This window comes from Eschrichtius robustus, chromosome 9 (genome assembly GCF_028021215.1).
Source record: "Eschrichtius robustus isolate mEscRob2 chromosome 9, mEscRob2.pri, whole genome shotgun sequence".
Lineage (NCBI taxonomy): Eukaryota > Metazoa > Chordata > Mammalia > Artiodactyla > Eschrichtiidae > Eschrichtius > Eschrichtius robustus.
Genome location: NC_090832.1, coordinates 9,155,197 through 9,178,381, shown reverse-complemented (window position 1 = coordinate 9,178,381; position 23,185 = coordinate 9,155,197). Strand labels below are relative to the sequence as shown.

Below are 23,185 nucleotides of genomic sequence, written 5' to 3'. Positions count from 1 at the left end.
AGTGGGAGGTGACGATGGAGAACACATGCTTTGCCCTGGTAAGGTGCTCTGTAACCTCGGGGAACAGTGTTTGTGACTGAACATACTTCCCAGTAAAATGCTGCTTGGGAGATGACAACTGAGATGGAACAAAGAAGGATGGAAGTGGGAGTCACAGGGAGTATTAACTGCACGGGTTTTGAGATATGCACAAATCAGAAAATGGCCAGGAGATGAAGGTACTGACAGTTGGGTTTCCTACAGACTGTACTTTTGGATGAAGCCATTCAAAGCATTTTATATATTGCTTTAGTGGAAGACTCTCGCTGCCACCTAGTAGATGAGAAGGCTAGGGACGGTAATTTTGCATTTGTGTCAGGAGACTTGATAGAGTTCTTTTGTTCCTAACTCAGTCCTGCCTGATAATATAAACTCTCCCCAAAAAGAAAATGTATTATTTTCCAACAAGAAGGTTTGGAAAACATCAGGAAGGAATGTGTAGCTGTGAGTTTCCTGAGAAGCGTCTTGGGGAGCCAGGACTGCGAAAGTCACTCCCAGACAAATTCAGATTCCGGTTTAGAACCACGTAGCGGCACCTTGGTCCCTGGCCTAGGGCTTAGAAAACCATAGACCCATGTTTTCTGAATTCCTTTATTGTCCCTGAACCATTTCCTTCATGGAGTTCTTATCAGCAAATTGAATTGAATGAATGAAGACTGGATCTGTGAACATGTAAATGAGAGAAATAGATTATGTGGAAATAAAAGCTAAAGTTTCCCTCAAACAGAGTGTTTCAAAAGGCTTAGGAAGAGAAACTCTTGCAACTCACTAATAAAAAAGACAAATAACCCAATTAAAAAGGGGCACAGGATCTGAATAGACATTTCTTCAAAAAAGGTAAACAAATGCCCAGTAAGCACTTGCAAAGATGCTCAAAACCGTTAGCCATCAGGGAAATGCAAATCAAAACCACTTCACACCCACTAGGATGGCTATAATCAAAAAGACATAATAGCAGGTGTTGGAGAGAGTGTGAAGAGACTGGAACCTCATACATCGTTGCTGGGAATGTAAATTGGAGCAGCCACTTTGGAAGACAATCTGGCAGTTCCTCAAAAAGTTAAATGTAGAATTATCATTTGACTCAGCAACTCCACTCCTAGGCATATACCAAAGAAAATAAAAACTGATACACAAATGTTCAAAGCAGTATTATTCATAGTAGCCAAAAGATGGAAACAACCCAGATATTTATCAACTGAATGGATAGACAAAATGTGGTATATCCATACAGTGGAATATTATTTGACCATATAAAGGAAGTAAGTACTGACACATGCTCCAACATGGATAAACCTTGAAAACATTATGCTGAGTGAAAGAAGCCAGGCACAAAAGGCCACATATTGTATGATTGCATTTATATGCAATGTCCAGAATAGGCAAATATGAACAGACAGAAGATCAGTGATTGTCTAGGGCTAAAGGGAGTATTGGAGGCTGATGAAGATGTTCTAGAAGTTACTGTGATGATTGCACAGCTCTATAAATGATACAAAAACCATTGAGTTTTACTTTTTAAATGGGTTGTATGGCATGTCAGTTTTGTCTCACTACAACTGTTGACGGCCCCCCGCCCCGCCCCAGATCTCACTTGGACTAGTTTTAACATCTTAGTGTTGAAAGAGAACAGTATAAAATTCTAAAGAAATATGGTTAATCGTCCTTCAGGAATATTTTAATTTAGAAAGATTTGTGGAGTGCTGCTGTGTGCCTGGCGTCGTACCAGGCTTCAGGAAAACAGATGCAAAGGAATCGTCAGGCTGGTGAGAACCAGAGATGGGGTGCAGGGCATGAATGCGTGCACCAGAATTGGGTAGGGGGACATTGCTGTGTGCCTGGTGCTGCTCTAGGGTCCTTTCTCATCATAGTTTTCACAATAGCTCTAGAAGGATTGCTGCTGTTACCCCCGTTGCAGATGAGCAAAAGGGACCCAAGCGGGTCAACAGGGTGCCCGAGGCCATGCAGCTGGTGAGCGGTGCGGCCGGGGCTGAGCTCTGGACCTCACGGGACCGTCATGCTGGTGGGCATGAAGCCGTTGTTCACATTGAATTTCTTCCAGCCTCTGTTTCAGGGTGCTTTTGGTTCTTTGTTAAAAAACAACTAAATGTACCTAAAATTCAGTTGGCACTCATTTTGTTCTTCTTGTACAAGTGAAGTTAGTGCTGTTTCACTTAATAAATTACAGAATAAGAAGAACTGAGTGGTAATAATCACTTGCAGGGATTTATAACTTGAGCTCTTTGTATTTAGCATATATCCAAATTACATTCTTTTAGGGTTGAGGGAAATATTTCTGAACATTGGTGATACTGGTTGTTCACTGAGGTGGTTTCCTGTATATATCTATAAAATAGAAGTTATATCTACCAACACCATTTGAAGCGTTCCTGCCTCAAACGATGAACATTCTTGGATGAACTGGTGCCTTGGATTAACTGGCCACTAGAGTTTTGTTCTGCCTAAAAATAGTTCTAGAAGTAGGAGGTGAAGTGACTTATTGAGGGCATTAGAGTACAGCCCAAATAGGCCTTCAGCAGACCTGCACTGTATTTTTAGTGTAGATTTCTCTACCGTTAATTGTACTCAATAAGCATTTATTGATAAGAATAGCTATAAAATGATAGAAATCTTACATTGGAGAGGGTGACAGGCTGGCATTTTGGGGGAATAATCAAAGACCTGGGTCAAAACTTGGCTTAGCCTCTGTCTGTAGAGGAACACATACTTCAGCTAACATGTTAAATGCTGAAGTTCTTTTGTGCCCAAGGCAAACAGGAGCCCCGTTTTCCTTTAAAAGGGAAGGAAAGCTCTGCCTTAGAATGCCTGGGCAGCTGCTTAGCACCCTGCCACGTCATCTGGGCAACTGAGAACCCAGCTGGCCCCTGCTTGGTAATTCCTCAACACTCTGGTATGTCCTGACATTGCCAAGCAGACTGGAGGGATTCGTAGAACAGGAAATGAGCTGCCGGGAGATAAGACAGGCAGCTCTGAATCGCAGACGAGAGCGGAAATGAGAAAACTAACCCAGGGAAACAACATCGCAGTTTAACTTTATTTTTATACCAAGGATCACTGGAAAGATTTCTCTCTCTAATTTAGGGGAGCAACCCACCTATATTCAGTTATACCGGTTATACTCACAGCAAAGAAGTGTGTCTATGGGGACTGCATTTCTGTTTACTGCTGCATCTCAACTGATCAAGAATTACAAAAAGATGACATTGAGTCTGTGAACTCTTTGTTTCTCCAACAACTACTACTGTGTTGTCATAAGACCAAGAAATTTTTAACGTTAGAAGTAACTTTAAAATATTTTTTTGCCTCTGCTCTTTTGTGTTTGTGTCATGCTGCGACTTGCAGCCTGTCTTCATGAAGAAGAGAGGTTTTGTTACTGATAATAACTAAATATGCAGTCATGTGTGGTGATGGTTGTTAAAGGAAAAAGGCAAAAGTATAGAAAATGTGACTAACCTCTGCTCTCTGAAATGTGACGCCTTGTCATCAAATATTATTTTATAAGGAAGGTCATAGTAGATGAATGTTCACTGTATTTAACTTAGGAAATAAACGTTCTTATTTGTCATATTCCGCCCTCTTGTAGCCATCCTGAAGTGCATTAGTGATTGTGGGCTTAGGCGATGCAGGTGTCTTTAGGGACCAAACTGCGGCACGTTGTGGGCGGCACTGCTCAGGCCGATTGTTGTTGGGTCTGAAAGAAGTTTATGAAGTTGGCTTTTATTGGCTACTTGGAAATTCTAAATTTTATGACACATTCAATGCGGTGCGTTTAAAGACTTTTATTGTGTTGGTTTTACTATTTTTTAAAATTAGATCAGTAATTTAAATACAGAATTTTTAAAGCTAGACTTTAAAAAAATGAATCTGGATTTGTTGCCCTCCCATCCGCCTGTTTTGAGGCCCCCTCCTGTGTATGTTCACAACTCTGTACTTGCATATAGAGCAGGATATTATGTCTATTTAGTGAACTGAACTCCGCAGGGACAAAGATTTCCTAACTTTCTATCCTCACAACCTAACAGTTTGTAATAGGCAGTCTGTCAGTATTGGCTCTCGTTAAAATGCCTTTGGGAGTCGAAAGTAACCTCCTTGAAGTAGTTTTCAAAGCATAACTGAATGAGAATCGTAACTTATGTGTGGCTGTTTGGCATGATATCCTCAGCATTCCTGTGTGTCGGTGTTCGGAGGTGAGCATGCCTCTGCCCTTTTCCTCCGGTGGCCCAGCTCAGCAGGAGGAGGGTGCACGTAAACCCGTGGTTATAGCAGGTGGTGTGAGCGCGGCACCTGCAGAGCAGTGACCAGAGCGGGACAGGCAGTCCCCGTGGAGGGACAAAAGCTGGATGGGGCCGCCAGCAGCTGGCAGTGTCCACATCCGTGGAACTTGCATCCGTTTTGCAGGCGGGCCATTGACTAGCTTAGATTTGGCCGACAACTGCCAGGTCTCGAAAGATTGCAGCCTTTCAGCTCTTGATGCACAGTTTTAAAAAAGAGCTGCAATATCCTTACATTTTAAGTGGGTAGTAATTTCCTCTTGGACAATTTGAGGATTTTAGTATGCATCTTGCAACAAATGCTGATACCACCAAGTGTGGTGGACCAAGGCTGGGGGGCCTCTCCTAGCTCTCTGGTGCCCACGGTACAACTTTGAGAAGGGGCAGGGCTTCTGTGTTGGTCTGTGGTTTGGACGCAGATGGACGTGAGGAGGGATCTGTGCTTTTTGGAGGTCCGTGACCATCAGTCCTTGGCCTCAGCTGCTCGCAGTCAGTATTTCAGAATATAAGTGGAACTTGGAGTCCATATGCACCGGTGCCACGTATTCACGAGGGTTGTTAGCTTATTAGGCACGAGGTCCTGGGGGGGAGACGGGATTCGCATCTTACGAGTAGCAGGTGTGCTCTTGCTGGTTAGTAACAGTCCTCATTTGACTGACATACATCAGTATGTGTCCACGTATCCGTGGCTTTTCTGGCACCCAGCTGGACTTTGCACTTGCTGAGGGCAGACCCCATCTTCTCCACCTCCGTGTTGGTCACGCGGCAGCGCGCAGCATGGATCTGATGCGTACGAGCTGGACGAAGGAAACGATCACGGTCACCAGCGCGGGCGGGCCAGGTGGCCTCCGGAAGCATTCCCCGTGGGGAGCCCGGCGCTGGTTTTGTGCCACCTGGGACCACTTCATAGCCCTGTGCCCTTACAGGTTTTACTGGGCTCTGTGAGGGCTTATCCCACAGACCACCTACCAGCGGCCACCTTTTACGTGAACGAGTGGTAGTTGAGAAAGATGAAAATGATTGTCCACGTTCAGGATTTTTCAGATTTAAAAATTAAGTTCTCATACTCATCCGTTTTGAAACTTATAATTTCTTCCTATTTCCTCTGTGATAAATCCTGAACAGCTTAGATATTTCAACTGTGTATTTTTTCCAAATTGGCATGCTTAATTAGATGCTGAACTACTTGGAAATAATATAGCCTGGCAAAGGTTCAGAAAATTTCACTTTGGGAGAAAATGAGATTAAATAGGCCCCACCCTTTCTTCCATCTGTACCAAGCAAATAGTGCCCTGACTCAGGTACACAGTAGGTTTCGAGGAAATCGTTTCCCCGCCGCCCAGGGCCCTCAGGCGAGCGAGCCTGGCACTGTGGAGGCAGGGCCGGGTACGGTGGGCTCTGGGCCCCCTCTGTGGTCATGACAACGGGCACTGCAGCGCTGTGGTTCGTGGTTTGCTCAGGTGCCTGCTGTTTGTCAGGAGGCCACGTCACGTGGGCCTGGTCCCCTGAGGCGCTGCCATGTGTCCTCTCTGCTGGACTCCCCACCCCCCATCCTCCCCGAGTCCTTTCCTTTGTCCGTGCGTTCTAGTTAGTTCTGGGTCTGATAACTTCGTAGACGTGATCCCGGCCCACGGGCTCCTTCCCTGCAGTAAGTGTCTTCTTGGTCGTTTCCTAGGTCGTGTTGGTGAGGTGGAACGAGCCGTACCAGAAGCTGGCCACGTGCGACGCGGACGGCGGGATATTCGTGTGGATCCAGTACGAAGGGCGGTGGTCTGTGGAGCTGGTCAACGACCGCGGGGCCCAGGTGAGCGGGCAGGAGGCTCCTCCAGGGAAGGGCGGAGGGCAGATGAATGAAACCAGGGTCCTGCTTCTCGTGCTTCCCGCTGAGTACATCACTAGAGCGGGAGAAGGATCGTCCTTCCTTCCCTTCCGCTCTGCGGCTGTTGTGAGAACGCTCCAGGTCTTAAGCTTTAATTGAACCTGTGCAGTCGTTTCTCACCACTCAGTGTTGTGATTACCTGTTAAATTCGGATTTGACGAAGCGCTCCTGGCGTAGCGCCTCTTTGCTGCCCTTTAGAGGTATTTTCCCGTGTTGTTGTCTTCCTAGTTCCCTCACGGGGAGCTCCACACGACCGTTCTCACAGCCTCCTCCCCAAGCCGAGTTTTTAACACTCTCTTCGGTCCGGTTTCAATTAGCGGGGCCACCTGTTGTCATCGCTCAGCTCTCCCTTTCTGGTACCAATTTGTCGCTGCTCTGAGGAAAACAGTTGCTCCAGGGACGCCCTGCCGAGCTGTGCTATTTTAAAAACCACTTCGAGGGTTCTAGTGGCTGATGGTATGGCCCTGGCTCTCCCTCCCCGCGAGGACGGCTGCGTGGAGCTCCTGTCTCGTGTGTTTAAGGACACGGGTCCCATGCCAAGGATTTGACAGGCCCGAGTGCTGCGGGAACCTTTATTGACAAGGGGTTTCTTAGTCTGTTTGACTCTCCGGGGTGGTTCCCCTGTGACTGCCTTTCTCTACATTTCTAAGGAAATGAATTCTCACCCTCTCTCCTCCCATCTGTTGCTTAAATAAGCTATGAGCTCTCCAACTTCGAAAGATGCAGACCGGTGAGGTGACATAAAATTGCAGGGAATGAAGTTCTTACTAGCAGTTACTGTTAGGCTGAGGAACTTTGTAAGATGTCATCACAGAAGGCAAACCTACCTCTGGGTGCAAACAGAACGTACTTTTTTGTGTGAGTTTATTTATTTGGTAGGGTCGGTGTAATAATTTTGACTGACTCTGGTAAGGCCTTACCGGTTTCCTATATTCCGCCGGGAGTGGAAAAAGGAAGAGGTGGCGCCTACCCTGTGACTACTAACTAACCTTGAAATTGAGCCACAGATGTGGAAACCTCCATGCCCGTAAGAAGTTCACGTCACCTAGAAGGTGGCCGCTGTGGTCAAGAGCGTGAGCTCTGGAGTCAGCGTCTCAGTCCATGGCGCTTCAGTAGGAGATACTTTACTTCTGTGCCTCAGTTTCCTCATCTGTACACAGGGAGTTTAATGGTACCTGCCTCCACGGATCACTGGGAGGATTACAGAAGATTACATATGGAAGGGAGCTCCCTGGTAGCCCAGTGGTTAGGATTCCAGGCTTTCGCTACCGTAGCTCGGGCTCAGTCCCTGGTCAGGGAACTGAGATCCTGCAAGCTGCGTGGCACAGCCCAAAAAAAAAAAAAGATTAAATGTGGAAAATGCTGTGACACTGTCTGCACGTGATGGTTGTCCCCACAAGTTGTGATGGTGCCTGAAGCACTTATGAGGTGCCAGCACCCATAGCTGCCGACCACAGGGCGTACCTGCCCTTAAGTCATCGCCATAATGTCATCACCAAAGACCAGCTTCAGGCCTTGAGGCAGCAACTCTTCACAGCTTCCCGTGAAGTGGAGACTCTTCTGAACTTGCCCATGAGGGTCTTTAAAGTGCCGTTGTTCTCCCATCCACCAGAGTGTGAAGCCTTTCCCTAGAAAGGCCCAGTGATCACCTGAGACGTGTCTTCAGACCTTGGCCGGCACGAGGTCTTACAGAACGTTACTCGGAGAAGGACAGTGACGAGGACCTCGGAATGGCGCTCAGTGCTGGCCTTTCCCAGGTGTCATCCCTCACCGCCACAGGAACCCTGTTGGGAAGATGTTGTTACTCTCAGTTAATGGAAGAAAAAACCCAGGTCAGGGAGGTTGAGTAACTCACCCAGGGAAGTTAGTTCATGGTTTGTAAAGCCAGAATTTGAACCCAGGTTTGAGTCCGAAACTCTGTCTTGTTCCCAGACAATAAACTGTTTTCTCTTTAGCAGAAATGCATATACTCATAGCACATCCAGAGACCTCAGGCTTCACTGCCATTGGCGAGTCTGGCCCCCCCAGCCTGGTGGTCTCCTGCTGACGGCAGCTTCTCTGAGGAGGGAGGCATCTGTCACCTCCACATCAGAGCCGTGTGGCCTCCGCCACCGCCATATACCCTCAGCCTTTCTTTTCATTGAGAGTTTGGCACAGAAAAAAAGTATGTTAGAAACAAGAACAGATGAATTCAGACCTGGAGGTGAATGAGCTTACATGGACCATAGACCATCTGGAAGCACCTAGAATCTCCCAAAAGCCTGTTCCTTTCAGGTTCGACCAGAGTAATCACTGTATCTTGTGATCTGATCCAGATCTTCATACAGCTTTGCTGTTTGCCACTCTGATTCTACAGACCTCAGAATCCATTGAGCAATTGTTATCGTTAAGCACTTGCATTTGGGGGAGATTTGGCTGCTTTTAATTGTGTTGGAGTCGCGTCTTGTATGAGAAGCGTCAGGCGCCGGTGAGGATGACTCACTGGTGGAGGGAGCGGAGGGTCCGTGCTCCGGGAGCGGCGTCTGGGAGCAGGAGGGACAGTCCTGTGCCTGGAGGAGGAGCATCCTTGAAGTGACACTCTTTAGAACAGGTGACAGGTGATCTTTGTTATATAGCATGCCTTTCATTGTCACGAAGTAATCAAACATTTGGCAGAAGCCAAGTGAAGCTTTAACCCTCTTTTTTTCAGGAAGTGATTATGAGTCCTTTATGTCAAAAATGAGTCTGGAACAGTGCCTGCATTATTTCATAGCATTGGTCACAGGCCAGCTGTGCCAGGCACAGGCCTCGGACCATCTGAGGAAAGGCTGTCTTGGGCAGCGGGCCGTCCAGGCTGCTCCTCAGCTTTGGTCAGTCATGTCGAGAGAGCCCTGAATGTGGGGCAGGAGTGCCACGGCCCCCCGCATCGGATAGACCACAGCAGAGGGCTTTCTGCTTATTTCCTTAACAGCACTAGGGACTCAGTTCCCCTGGTTTCGTTTTTCCAATTTTGGTATATAGTCTTTTCGCTCTATGCTAACCTAATTTAGTAAATGCAATTAGATCATGTAAACATCCTCTGTTATCATTTTTTGTGACTGTAAGATGGGTGGTGCCTTGGAGAAGCGTCTTGTCACTGGCTATACGTTTTCGCGCTCTAGTAAGATGTTTTTCCTTTAGCACAAAGATAAATGAGTTAAAACCCATGTAAATAAGTAGCATTATCTTTGCAAAATGAAAGGACTTTTACACTTCATTGCAGAATTAATGTGTTGTCTGTAAAAAAAAAAAATCTTTTAGTTCTTAAGAAAAACTAGATAACGTAACTGGTTGAAACATAAGGTCAGAGAAACCAAGATTCCGAGTTGAGAAACAAACAGCTTTTTCCAGTACCTTCAGACCAGCTGTCGCGGAGCTGTCTCACACACCCATGCCGTTGTCATGAGGGGGACGTGCTGACCACTGATGACCTAGAACGCCTGCTGGGAAAACAGCAAGAAGTTCATGTCCTTTTGGTGTTTGTTCATTTGTTTTATTACTACCTGAAGTGTGAAAAGTCCAGTAACGTTACAAATTTCAATGAAGGTGAACATTTCCAAGTATAAGCAACAGTGAAGATGATAGATAATCAATTTTTTTAAGTTAGAAAAGATTTAAAAGGTAGTACAAACTGAAAAAGTAAATTAAGGCGATAGAAACAGGACCAAATATAACAATAATTAGAATAAATGTAAATGGACTGACTTCACCGATCAAGATGATGCTTGACAGATTACGTTTTTAAAAACATAGCTATATGCTATTAGGAGCCACACCTAAAACTTAAGGACATATACAAGTTTAAAGTAAAAAGGTGAAAAAGATGTATTGAGCAAATATCCAGGAAAAAAGAAAGCTGGAGTAGCAACTGTTACTGTTGGATAAAATAGACTTGAAGATAGAAAGTGATGTTTCGGTTTATAGAGTGCTACCACATAATGATAAAAGCTGTAGTTTACCAAGATGATATTTTAAATCTGTATGCACTTATTAATAATAGCATCAAAATATATGAAGGAAATTGACAGAACTGAAAGTAAAGACTGATAAATTCATTGATATACTGAGAAGTTTCAACAACAACAAAAAAATCAGCAAAGATATAGAAGATGTGAGCAACACAGTTAACTAGCTTGACCTAATGGACACTTGTAGTTACTGAATCCACCAAGTAGAGAACATACATTTTTCTCAGACACACACAGAATGTTTACAAAAGTTGATCATGTTCTGAGGTTTCGCAGACCTTTTCTGTGAAGGGGCAAGATGGCACACATTTCAGGCTTTGTGGACTAGGAGTCACAATTGAGGATATTACGTAAGTACGAACAAGGAAGAAAAGAAAACCAGAACACTTCTTGTTGATAAAGTTAAAAAGTTTATTTATGGATGCTAAAATGTGAATTTTATATAATTTCACATACAACAAAATAGCATTCTTCTCGAAATTTTTTCCTAACCATTTAAAACCATAGTTTGTGGACTGTACAAAAATAGGTGGCAAATAGATTTGGCCCACTGGCCATAGTTTGCCTGCCTGTGTTTTAGGGCATTCATAAAACCTAAACAGATTTTCATTGGTAGCTCTCATGATTATGGACCATGATTTCTGAATGGGTTAGAAGTTAATAACAAAAACATAGATTTAAGAAATTGGTGGGAATTCCCTGGCGGTCCGGTAGTTAGGACTCGGCCCTTTCACTGCCGGGGCCCAGGTTCAGTCCCTGGTCAGGGTACTAAGATCCCACAAGCCATGCAGCATGGCCAGAAAAAAAAGAAAAGAAAAGAAATTGCTGCATATTTGGATATTTGGTCATTTTTAAATGCATTGTTAAATAGTTCATGGGTTAAAGAACAAATTTAATGGACGTTTATAAAATCTTAGATCTGAATGATAACGGAATCGCTACATATCAAAACTTGTGAGATAGGATTGAAGTGGTGATATAAGAAAATATATATCCTAGGGTCTTCCCTGGTGGCACACTGGTTAAGAATCTGCCTGCCAGTGCAGGGGACATGGGGTTGAGCCCTGCTCCGGGAAGATCCCACATGCCGCAGAGCAGCTAAGCCCGTGCACCACAACTGCTGAGCCTGAGCTCTAGAGCCTGTGAGCCACAACTACTGAGTCCACATGCCACAACTACCGAAGCCCACGTGCCTAGAGCCCGTGCTCCACAACAAGAGAAGCCACCGCAGTGAGAAGCCCACGCACCGCAACGAAGAGTAGCCCCCGCTCACCGCAACTAGAGAAAGCCCGCGCGCAGCAACGAAGATATCCTTAATTTATGTATATTAGAAAGGAATAAAACTCTGATCAAATGAACAACAGAGTAAATCCAGTAAAAGGAGAAAGAAAATATAATTTAAATAAAAGTAGAAATTAACGCAATAGCGAAAAAATGATACAGTAGAGGAGATCAAATTCAAAAATTTGTTCTTTGGAAAAAAATTAATGAAGTAGACAAACTGCTGGCAAGCCTTGAGTAAGAGAAGAAAGATAAAACCTAAAATAATTTTATGAATGAAAAGTTGAGCATAACTGTAGATAAGGTAGAGATTACAAGGTAGTCAAAGGTAAATAACAGTTGCCTAGGTAATTCAGTGGGGGAAGAATCATCTTTTTTTTTTAATTGAGGTATAATTGACATATAACACTGGTTTCAGGTGTACAACAAAATTTGTATCTACTGGGAAATGATCACCACGATAAGTCTATTTGACATCCAAGGAATAGTCTTTTTGACAAATGGTGCAGAAGCAACTGAATATCTGCATTTAAAATTTAAAAAGTAGAACCTTGATTCTTACCATACACCCTGTGCAAAAATTAAATGAATCATAGACATAAATGTAAAAGCTGTACACTTCTTCTGGAAAGTTTGGGTTTGCCACCTTGGGTTAGGTAAAGATTTCTTGGATTGGATACAAAAAGCATGAAACGTAAGAGAAAGAACTTGATATTGGACTTCATCAAAATTTAAAAGATATCCGTAAGAAAATGAAAAGGCAAGTTACAGGATGGGAGAAATTATTTGCAGCGCATATTCTGATAAAGGATAGTATCTAGAATTTTTACAGCACAGTAAGGTCGAAAACTTCTATATATCTATATACATATGTGTATGTGTGTGTGTATTTACGTATATAATGAGTAGATGAACGTGAACGGATATACAAATAGATATATATGGCAAGGGGTGTGAATAGAAAGGTTCCAAAAGATGATGTGCATATGATCAATAAGCACATGAAATGATGCTCAGCATATTAGTCATTGGGGAAATGCAAATTAAAAGCACAGTGTCCTACCACTACACACCTACTAGAATAGCTAAAATAAAAAAGACTGGCAACACCGAGTGCTGGTGAGGTGTGGACCTACTCACATATATTGCTGATGGGAATGTGAAATGGTTTAGCCACTTTGGAGAAACTTGGTAATTCCTTATGCATTTAAACATACACTTAACCATATGACCCAGCAGTTAATTCCATTCCTAGGTATTTACTCAAGAAAAATGAAACCATGTGCCTACAAAAAGTCTTGCACGTGAATACTCATAGCAATTTTGTAATAAGCAAATACTGGAAACAACCCAAATGCCCAGCCCTTTGGGGAGATGAATAAATTGTGGTATATTTATGCCATGGAATATTACTCATCTATAAAAAGGAATGAACTACTGATGCACACAAGAAATCAGAATACTCTCAAAATTATTATACTGAGTAGAAGCAGTCATAAACAGAAGTGAACATACTGTGTGGTTCTATTCATGCGAAATTCCTAGAATGAGCAGCTAGTTAACAGAAGTTAGGTCACTGGTCGCCTCAGACCAAGGGTGAGGGCAGGGAATTGACTGCCAAGGGGAACTTTATTTATTGCACGTAAATTATAGCTCACTAAAGGTGATATTTAAAAGGATAGTAAGTACTATTAACAACTACTTGCCAACAGTTTTGAAAACTTACATGAACTGGACAAATTCCTAAAAAAATATTTTAACAGAACTGACTCAAGAAGAAATAAAAAGAGAAGCTTGACTGCTGCTAACACTATTAAATAAATTGAAGCAATGATTAAAAATCATCCGACAAAAAAGTGCAAAGCCAGATGGTTTTACAGGCATGTTCCACCAAACTTTGAAGCAACAGGTCGGCCCAGTTTATACAAATTCTTCCTGGCCATGGAAGAAAAGGGACTACCCTCTAACTCATTCTGAGAGGTCAGCATTAACCCTGATAAATTCAAACAAAGACGTTACAAAAAATGAAATCACAAGTTTGCCTCACTCGTGAGTACAGATGTGGAAATCCCAAACACATAATCAACTTCAACTGTGTGTGTAAAGGACAATACTTTACCTCGAAGTTGGGCTTCTTCTAGGTATGTAAGGATGGCATAAAACTGGGAAATCCATGGAAGTAATTTGCTGCAGTAATAGATTAAAAGAAGAAAAACATGTGGTCCTTTGAATAAATGCAATAAATGCATTTGATAGAACTCAACACCCAAGTATAAGTAATGTGTTCCGGTTAGAGATTATTTCTCATTTTGATTGAGGGAGTGTTGTTAGCAAGACTGAGAAACGTATATAATCAGAAACTGAGAGCTTTACTATCTTGATAAGTGACTACGAGACACTGATGGAGAATCTGTTACTATAAGGGGCAGGCCGTAGAACAGTGTCTAAAAGCAAGGATGCTGGAGCCGCACAACCCTTGATCATTCTTGGCTCTGCCCCTCACCAGCACTGTGAGACCAAGGAGAAGTTACTTCTCTCCGCTGTGGGAGATATTACCATGGGCTTAATGAATTACCATGTGTGAAGCACTTAGCACCTCCACGCTGGCATATGCTTTTCAAATAATGTGTTTTATGTGTTATTGTTAAAATACATGCAACAACATATTGTATTGTCTCTTTAAGGCCATCTCGATCTTAGCCAAAGGCTAAGGTGATGACTACGTCTCCTCTTTGATAAAAGTGCTTTCCCTTTCAGATTACAAATTGACTCCTTTTATCTGTGTGTCCCAAAGGTGAGTGATTTCACGTGGAGCCACGATGGGACTCAAGCACTTATTTCATATCGAGATGGGTTTGTCCTGGTTGGTTCTGTCAGTGGACAAAGACACTGGTCATCTGAGATCAACTTGGAAAGTCAAATCACATGTGGCATATGGACGCCCGATGACCAACAGGTAACGCCTATTGAACGTGATGTGTCATGTTAAAACTACTTGAGCTGAGTGGGGGAAAAGCGTTAAGTACTAACGCGGTGGGGTGGCGGGGGGTGGGGGAGGGAGAGCTGGCTCAAAGGCTGGTAAAGAATGACAAAGGGAAAGAACACTGAGCTTGTCCAGGTAAAAATTAACACCAAAATTTCATGTGTTAATAGATTGGGGAAATAACATTCCCCACCAATACTGTAAATACTGAGTTAACAATTTAATTATAGAAAATACTCATACAAATTTACTTTAAAATCTACATAAATAGCCAATTGATAAATGGATAATGGACATAAATCGTTCACAAAAGAAGTTCAACTAGTCAGTAATCATGGTGGGAAAGTATGTATTCTCAGGGAAAAAGTGCGAAATAGCACAGTGAGAGGGTATATTTTCACTTATTAACAAAGAAAATGATACCGATGATTTTATTGATCATTTGTAACGGTTTAATCAAATAAGTATTTTCATTCATTGCTGGTAATAATATGCAGTCGATCTTTGGGGTGGCAAAGATTTGATACAAATTATTTTTTTTTGATACAGTTTTTAAGCAAGTCTTAAAAATTATCATCTGCTTTGATCTGGTAATATGCTTTAGGAATTTATCTAAAAGAGACAAAGTGGGAAGAAAATAAAAGTTGTAGTCGTTAAAACATTATTTATGATAGTAAAAATTTGGCAACAGCCTACTGGTATGAAAATGGAAGACTGGTTATGTAAACTGTGGTATAACCACTTAAAGGATCATATAGTAGTTCAATAAATTAGAGATCGTGGTTATAAAGATGATGTAATAATCTGAAAGAGCTCTTATGATATAAAGTTAAGGAGAAAAACCAGGATACGAAATGGTGTATGTGGTGTGATTACCACATCATAAAACAACCGAAGGAAACTACCCACATTGTCAAAAGAACTGGAAGGAAAATAATCAAAATGCCGCATGTAGGTGGTTATTTTATGGTGAGCCTCTGGGTCATTTTTAAAACCTAATTTCAAGTTTTTCTTTAAGGCGCCTATTTTACGTTCATGATAAAATGATGTATAAGAACCTAATAAAATTATATATTGATAATTCATTTTTTAATGTAAGGGTTGACTAGTTAAAACCTTTGTAAATGTAAAACTTGTGTTTTCCAAGTACAGGAGAATCCATAAAATGCCAGGACATTTTATACTCGAGATTTCAGTTTAATTTTGGTAAAATCGGACAGAATAATATGAAACCATAACTTTTTTGGGAACCTTTTTTATTTTTCTTTTTTTTAATGAATTTCTTACTTCTTGTCACTATATATTTCATGTTTCCATTTTTTTTTCAAGTAAAAATGCTCAATATTTTTTTCTCTTCTCAAAATTAGTATTATGAGAATTACAAAGAGGTACTAGTCTCAGCTCTGAGTTTCTTCCCTCCCCATCCCCCAAAGGCCTCTTAGTATCCAATAGCATATGTGTGTTTCTGTGTGAAGCACTTGGATTTATTTATTACAGCATTTTATTTTTGTAGGATTTTACTGCCCCTGCAGTCTGCTCAGAGATGTGTGCCGTGGCCCAGTGAGTGACCCTGCACACACACTTAACCTCTCCCTGCTCCAGTTTCCTCCTCTGTGACAAGGGGTGTGAATTATTTCCTGCCTAATTCCCAGGGCTTTTGTAATGATCGGATGAGGGAACAGATGTGGAAGCAGTTAAGAATGTGTCAGAGGGAGTCTCGGCTTCCCATTCTTCCTCACCTGGAGTGATGGATCCGTGAGGCTCATGCCACGGTCCCCCCTGAGCTGTGCTGGCCAGTGTCCCCAGCAGACTGCATACCTGGAGTGTGACAGGCATGGGACCCAGAGAGGCTGGGGACACAGTGTGTGAGATGCCGCACCTGCCTTTGAGGGCCTTGGGCCACTGGAGGAGGCAGGCCCACAAGCGCCTTGTGCTGCGTCCAACATGGTTGCCCAGGTGGCAGACAGCATGGTGTCGAGCGGGGGACGGAAGCGAGGTGGGCTGAAGCTTCGACTGGGTTCCCTAGGCCTGTCGGCAGGACCCCAAAGCAGCTTTGCAGATGGTTGGGCTCCTGGCCCACACCTCTGTCTGGATGGCTGTTTTTATGGTTCTGTATTGAGGGCCAGCAGGTGGGATTTCATTTGAGGTAAGTGCTCCATTGCCTTTAAAAAAAAGATTGCAGACCTTGGAGGAATTTAACACAGGGAAGAGGTGTGTGGGACGCTCTATGGGTCGTGTTTGAACTGAGACATTCCTCCCTCCGTCTCTGTCATTCTTTCATATCTTTTGCTTAGTTTGAAAATTATTGATGAGAAAAGAGTGTGAAGACAGTATAATGTTTGTAATGTAATTAATGCCCTGAGCTCTGACAGTGGGACAGTCTCAGGTGTGGGCTGCAAGAATCCGGCTACATCTCTTCTCTTCTCCTGGAGAACCTTCTGCCCTTGCTGTAGAGTAAAACAGTCTCCAGGACGCCTCCTCACATCTTGAGACAGTTCTGATTGTAATGGGATTTTAGGCTGCTTCCTGTTAACTCTTCAGAATGTAAGCAGTACAGTTTTACAAGCAGTAAGTTTGAAATCTAGCCATTTTCCTGTTTGTCATATATTTTCCTCTTTTTTTCTGGGGGGTCTGGGTGAACACTGTGCCTCTTCAGACGTGAACGTTTACAAATATGCATCCAGCTCGCTTTGAGTCTTAGCTGAGTATCGGTTCCCCGTCAGAGCCTTCCAGCTGGCTGTGGAGAACGTGAGACGTGTCTCCGTTAAGAAAGGTGGAGATGCTGGCACGTGATCCAGCGTGTGTCTGGGAGTTAGCGCTGCTGTCCCAGGAGGAGAGAGCAGCTGGTGGGTCTGTGTCCGCAAGAGCAGGACAGAGGAAAAAGCCTCAGACTTACGTCTGATGCATTTGGGTTGATGAAGAAGGATTTTGTGGTTAAAGTTCTGAGCACAAGAAGAAAACTCCCCCTCCTTGCCTTTCCGCCCTCCCTGGGAGAACTCCAAGAAGGCAGCTCCCAGAAACGGCCCTCTGCGGTGGGGACCAGGGGTTCTGCAGAGGACTTCTCGGGCCGCTGGCCTTGTCCCATTCTTGTCCCAGTTGCCGCTTCTCTGTCACAGCTCCCGCGAGAGGCACGTGCGTGGTCTGGGTGCGCCAGCCGTGTCTGGATTCGTTTTAAGGGCTCTCGGGCGTCAAAGCCGTGTGCACGTGAGGCACGTTAGCGACTCCTGTTTGCACACAGTCAGTGCAGCCCCTGATCAGACGGGACTCATTCAGTCCCGGCGTTTGCAGCCTCCCTCCCCGAGCCAGTGGTCCTTCCCACTAAGCCCAGTCCTGGCCTGCTGGCCTTCCTTGCCACTTCCCCACGCTTTCTGCTCAGGTTGCCTGCCCCCTGGGGCCCCGGAGTCTCGGAGCGTCTTCTCTCTGGGCTCCTGCCTCGGGTGAAGGCTGTCCTCCAAGCAGCCCGCGGCTTCCCTTGGCTGCTGCCCCACTGCTCAGCCCCTTCGGCCCCAGGCCACACGTCCAGGCTTCGTGCTCTCTGGTCGCTGCTGGCCAGAGGCAGCCCCCGTTCCAGCCTCGTCTTCCCCTTCCCAGTGCCGCCCTTCGCCTGCTCCCGGAAGCCTTCCCCAGCTGCCCTGTGCTGGCGCTGCCGCCTCAGACTCCCGTGCTCTTTCCACTCTTTCTGGGCTTCCGACCTTGGCCTTCCCCCGTTTTTCCTGTCCTCGGGGCGATTTCTTCCACTGCCACGTGTGCATCTCAGGCTCCCCAGCTCTGTGCTATGCTCATGTCTCCCTCTCGTCCTTCACACTGAGCCCCGGCTGCCTGCAGAGCCCGCTGGAATCCCGTGTGGTCCACACTCTCTGGTCCGTCCTCATCCCTGCCCTGCTCCTCTAACTGCTGACCACTTACGCCCCCGACTGGGGACCGTGCTTGACTTTCCCTCTTCCTTATCTGCACCCTCTACGTAGTCGCTAAACCCCGTTGAGTCCACTTCCTAAATACTTCAGGGCCAGGAATTGATTTATTTGTGTTTAAAAGTGGCAGGTGACTGTGCTCAGACGAACGTCAATGAGGGTAGGTGGGCTCCACGTGCCTAGAATGCTGGAGTAGGGCTGGTTGATTTGGGCGCGCCCAGGTTCTTCCCACCGCTCCTCTTCTGCAGCTGCGTCCCTTGGCTGGTTCCTTCTGTCGTGCCCGGTGGCTGCTTCTGCCAACTGGGCTGCCTTTTTCTTGGCTCATGTCCAGTGAGGGGGTGAGTGGCTCTTCAGCTCTTTGAAGTTACTCGAAGGTTCCCCTTGGCTACCGCAGTGGCTTGCACACGGTGTGTGTTCCTCACTGAGTTGTGTGCCTCTGCCTTCCTGGGGCTGGGGGTGGCCTACGGCCCGGGGAGGAGGGGGCGGAGAGCACCCAGCAGAGCCCGGGGCAGCTCCACTTCCGTTAGTTTTAGATGTGATGTTGGGATGTGAATCTGTTCCCTCTCTGCACAGTCTGCTTCCTCTCTAACTTCCTTTCCTATTTATTTTTACTAATTTTTATTAAAGAGCTGTAGTTTTTAAAAGTCAAATAGTACTACTGGGTTTATAATGAATTTTTTTTAAAAAACACAAAGCACAAGCACCGTTCAGTCCCCTGTGCCGTCCCGCCCGCCCCCAGATTCCTGCTCCCTGGGGTCTGCACTTTTGCTTGTGTTCCCTCCGCATTTCTGAGTTACGGGCTTATGTGCCAGATCTCGATCTTTCTTTGGACTCAGGTGTTCTCTGCTGACTTTGCACGTGGGAGATGAGGACTGGGCTCTCTCAGAAGGCCCCCTTCCACGGCTGCCCGCCCCCCACCTCCCATCCTCCCAGTGTGCTCTGTCTTCTCGCTGAAGGCACGACTCGCACACAGAAGAACCAGGATAGCATTGCCTTCCTCATGCAGTCATTTGCTTTTTCCAGAATTAGTAAGGTTGCCTTATTTATTTCCTTAGTTTTCTGTGTACCAATCACAAATTAATCCCTGTGCTCTCCAAAAAATGGAAAATCTCCTCTGAAATGTTCCACCGCCCCAAGTGGCACATCCGACTCACTTGTCTCCTGGCGCTGTCCCTCCCTGGGCCCTCAGCCGCCTGCTCCGGCCTGAACCGCTTGCTCTTGGCCTGCAGCACACCTGGCATCCTGAGCACCTGTTCCCTCATCTCCCCCTGTTTCTGGGGCGAGCACCTTTATTTGTGTGGTTTGTCCCCTCATTTTGGTGGAACGTGTTTTCAGGGTGTTGTATGTTTCAAGATGCTGTGCTTTGTCTCTCTCACCTGTTTGGCTGGGACATGGTGGTCATTTTCCAACTTGTCCTTCGCCTCCAAGGACTTGTCTTAGTTCTGTGATATTTTCTTTTCTCTTTCTGGAAATCTTATTATTCAGATGACGTTCTTTTAGGTTGATGATTTGATTTTAATATCTTTTCTCTTCCTGTTTCTTTTCTTTGCCTAATCTTGTTTTCTGGGTGATGTCCTGAGCTATATCCTCCAAGTTTTCTTTGACTTTTAAAAAATTAATGCTATCACATTTTTAATTATTAGGAGCTCTTTTTGTTTTGTTTTCTGATTGTTCTTTTTATTTTAAAAAATCATTTTATTCTTACCTCATGGAGAACAAAACAACGTGAGGATATTGATTAGAAGTTTTGAAGTATTCTTTTGTATCCTTCATTGTCTTTCTCCTCCAGGTTCTTTCTGGTTTTGTTTTGGCTTCTCTTTTTCATATTAGATGCTTTTCTCAAATGTCTGGTGATCCTTGGTTGTCTGCTCATATTTAAGAGGTGGATACTAAAAAGTACCTGGAAGCCTGTGGAATGGGGTAATGAGTGGACCTGTCCTTCTGCTTGGAAGACCCACCTGGACATCAGAGTCTGTCTTTGAGCCATCTTCTTCCTGGCCGTGGCAGGGTTGGAGGCTGGCTGCCTGTGGGCCTTACCTGGTGGCTGAAGTGGGCCCGCTTTTAGCATTTAGTTGCTGGGTTTTTCACCCTAGGCCCCTGAGCTGTGTCTGGCCTTCTGTTCAGCCCCCTCACAGAGAGTAAGATGCGTACCCGCCTGCCTGGGTAGGAGAGGAGATGCGGAGGGCTAACCATTACTTTTCAAGACTTCCAACCAGTCCACTCTGGGAAGGTGACCCTAATCAGCTTACTCTTGTGTTCCCTGATGTAGCTTTGGGCTTCAGCTTGCTCTGGTCTGCTCTCTCACTTACCACGTGCCCATGTGCTGTCAGTTTCTAAGTGTTGACTTCTCTGTCTGCTGACCTCTTCTCTCCTCTGACCTCTTCTCTCCAGTTCTCTGTTAGAGTTTCACGCTCATTACCCTCAATTGAGTGGGGTTCGGGAAGGTGTTCAGTCCATCACGCAACCCCTCATACCTTTCTAGGCTTCTCTCTGCCCCCGCTCTCCCCTTCACACCTTCACACTCTCCCTAGTGGACTAGTTTGATTTCCTACGCTCACGTTGCTTTCCTACTTTCGAGCATGCTGTTCCTTCTGCCCTTGCCCCTTGTCTGCCCAGTCAATTTCCGGTCATCCTTGAAGGGTCAACTCAAACATCACCTCCTCTGTATGGTCTGCTGCCTGCCACCTTCCTCCACTCCAGCCCAGGCAGAGCTAATTAGACTCTCTCTGGAGTGTTCCAGGAGCACCTCCTGTGTACCAAGAGCACATTTTGTAACGTTTTCCACATTGTGTTGTAACTGTTGGCTGCATATTTTCTTTCTTACCAGATGTGAGGGCAGGGGCCACGCCTCATTGTTCCCTGTGCTGCAGTAGTGCAGTCATGCAGTGAGTGCGGGAAGAATGCTTTCTCTGGAAGCGCCGGCCTCCCCCTCCTCTTCGCCTGGTGATGATTAAGTCCTTGGCCTCGCCTAAGGAATTGCCATATTTCCTCCCATCCTCAGGTACCACACAGTCATGAGAGGAATTCTTGGTTTACCCCACATGGGCTGTCCTGGGAGGACCCAGCATTAGTTTTTTATTCATAACTGTTTCATACAGAAAAGTCTAATTTTTTGGTTTTTCACATCTCCTGATACTTGTGTGGAATCTTTCATTAGTTAAGGCTGGTTGGATTTGGGGTTGGGGTGGGGCGAGGTTGGTTTTTTTCTTAATTTTTTAGGCTGTGTGGTTATCCCTCCTTTAGAAAGCAGTTTGAGGGAGGATCCTAATAACTGAATTCTTCTTCCTACTCAAATCCAAAAACAGTTTCTGAATATGAATTGTCAGCTTCATCTTGATCCACGGCATAGAAAATTCAACTCAGTGACAATTATTAGCTATTAGGATACAGTACCAAGAAAATCCGCGTGGTTTCCTTGGATGAAGGCCTTTGCAAGACTCCATGTTTCCGTTTCCTGGCATGGTGTCCCTGCAGTGCTGCCTGGGGACGGCGGGTTAGGATTGATGGCATCTTCACAGACCACCCTGCCCTAAGATTGTTTTCCTTTTTTCTTCCTATGTCATATCTGGCCCCTCTTTTTCCCCCTCTTCCATCTCTTCTTTACAGTAATGAGAATTTTTTTATCCTGAGCCAACAGACTTTTCAGTGTCAATATTCTGAAATTCTCCTCTTTCCCCAGTGTGCCTATGACATACATTCATTTTTTTAACTTTAGTTGTAAGTGAATTGTGCACCACTGTTGCCATATTGCAGACCTTGGTCTCCGTGGTGCGGGGGGGTACTTAGCCTCACTAGGATTCTCTCAGTGGTATGGTGAATAGTTATTAGTTATTCTTCTTGTGCAGGGGAGCAAAGTCAGGAACGACGATTTCACCAGCTTGGTGACATCATTCCCAATAAAAATTCATGATGAACATCCTGGAATTCCATTCAGGAGGTCTGTAGCCATAGGAGGGACACTTTAAGGCTCTTTTCCTTTAATGAGGACACAGGTCAGTATTTTTAAAAATCTTAAAGGCAAATACTTGTTCTTCATAAAATTTGGAAGTACTGATAATTACTTTGTAGAGTTCATCCAGACGATGACAGATACAAACTATGATTAAATTATACAGCAGAGGTTATTGTGTGATGATGATGAACTTCAAAAACAGGAGAACGATCCTATACAATAGAAGAGAGAGAAATAGACTATGAAAACAAATTTTCTGCTCCAAAGGATTTATAGACACAGTCTTACAAGTGAAACCTATTATATCAGTAGACACATATTATGCTTGACCTTCAATTACAATGAATAACCATTGGTCTCTCCTTTGGAATGTTCTGTTAGGAAACAAACATTTGTCACATAGCTGGAATATTTAAGTGTTTGCTACTGATGTTAATAGTCCTAAAGAAATACAGGTATTCTTCACTTTATATACTAGATTTTAAAATGTAGGTGAACTGAGTTTTTGTAATCATAATTATACTCTTAAGTATCCATGTAAGGAAATCTTTCCTATTTAAAAGAATATTCTGTAGAAATTGCTCTCGTTTAGAAGGCAGTTTGGTGTGAAATGAGAATTCTTCACCTAATACATCTTTTTGCTAGATGTCCAGACTTCAGTTTTCCACGAGTAGAGGTAATGTTTGTGTATATACTGAAACTTAAAACCTGGTACTAAATACTAAAACCTTTTTTAAAGGAAGTCTTAAATACTTAAATAGACCTAATATTTTCTTAGGCACTTTAAGCTATGATTTCAAATAAACTAGAAGGGGTCTGGGGTTGGTACGTCTTAAACAGCCCCAAGAGAAGACTTCCCAAT

General features: G+C 44.4%; 1 protein-coding gene across 4 annotated transcripts in view; it reads left to right on the top strand.

The window, feature by feature from the left end:
- The window catches only part of TULP4 (TUB like protein 4), a 238,543-nt gene that overhangs the window by 157,529 nt on the left and 57,829 nt on the right, over positions 1-23,185 (top strand). For all 4 annotated transcript variants that reach the window (XM_068550912.1, XM_068550908.1, XM_068550911.1 and 1 more), the window contains 2 exons: positions 6,007-6,135; positions 14,272-14,433. In XM_068550912.1, coding sequence (XP_068407013.1) covers positions 6,007-6,135; positions 14,272-14,433 — 291 coding nt within the window. The remainder of the gene's footprint in view (positions 1-6,006; positions 6,136-14,271; positions 14,434-23,185) is intronic.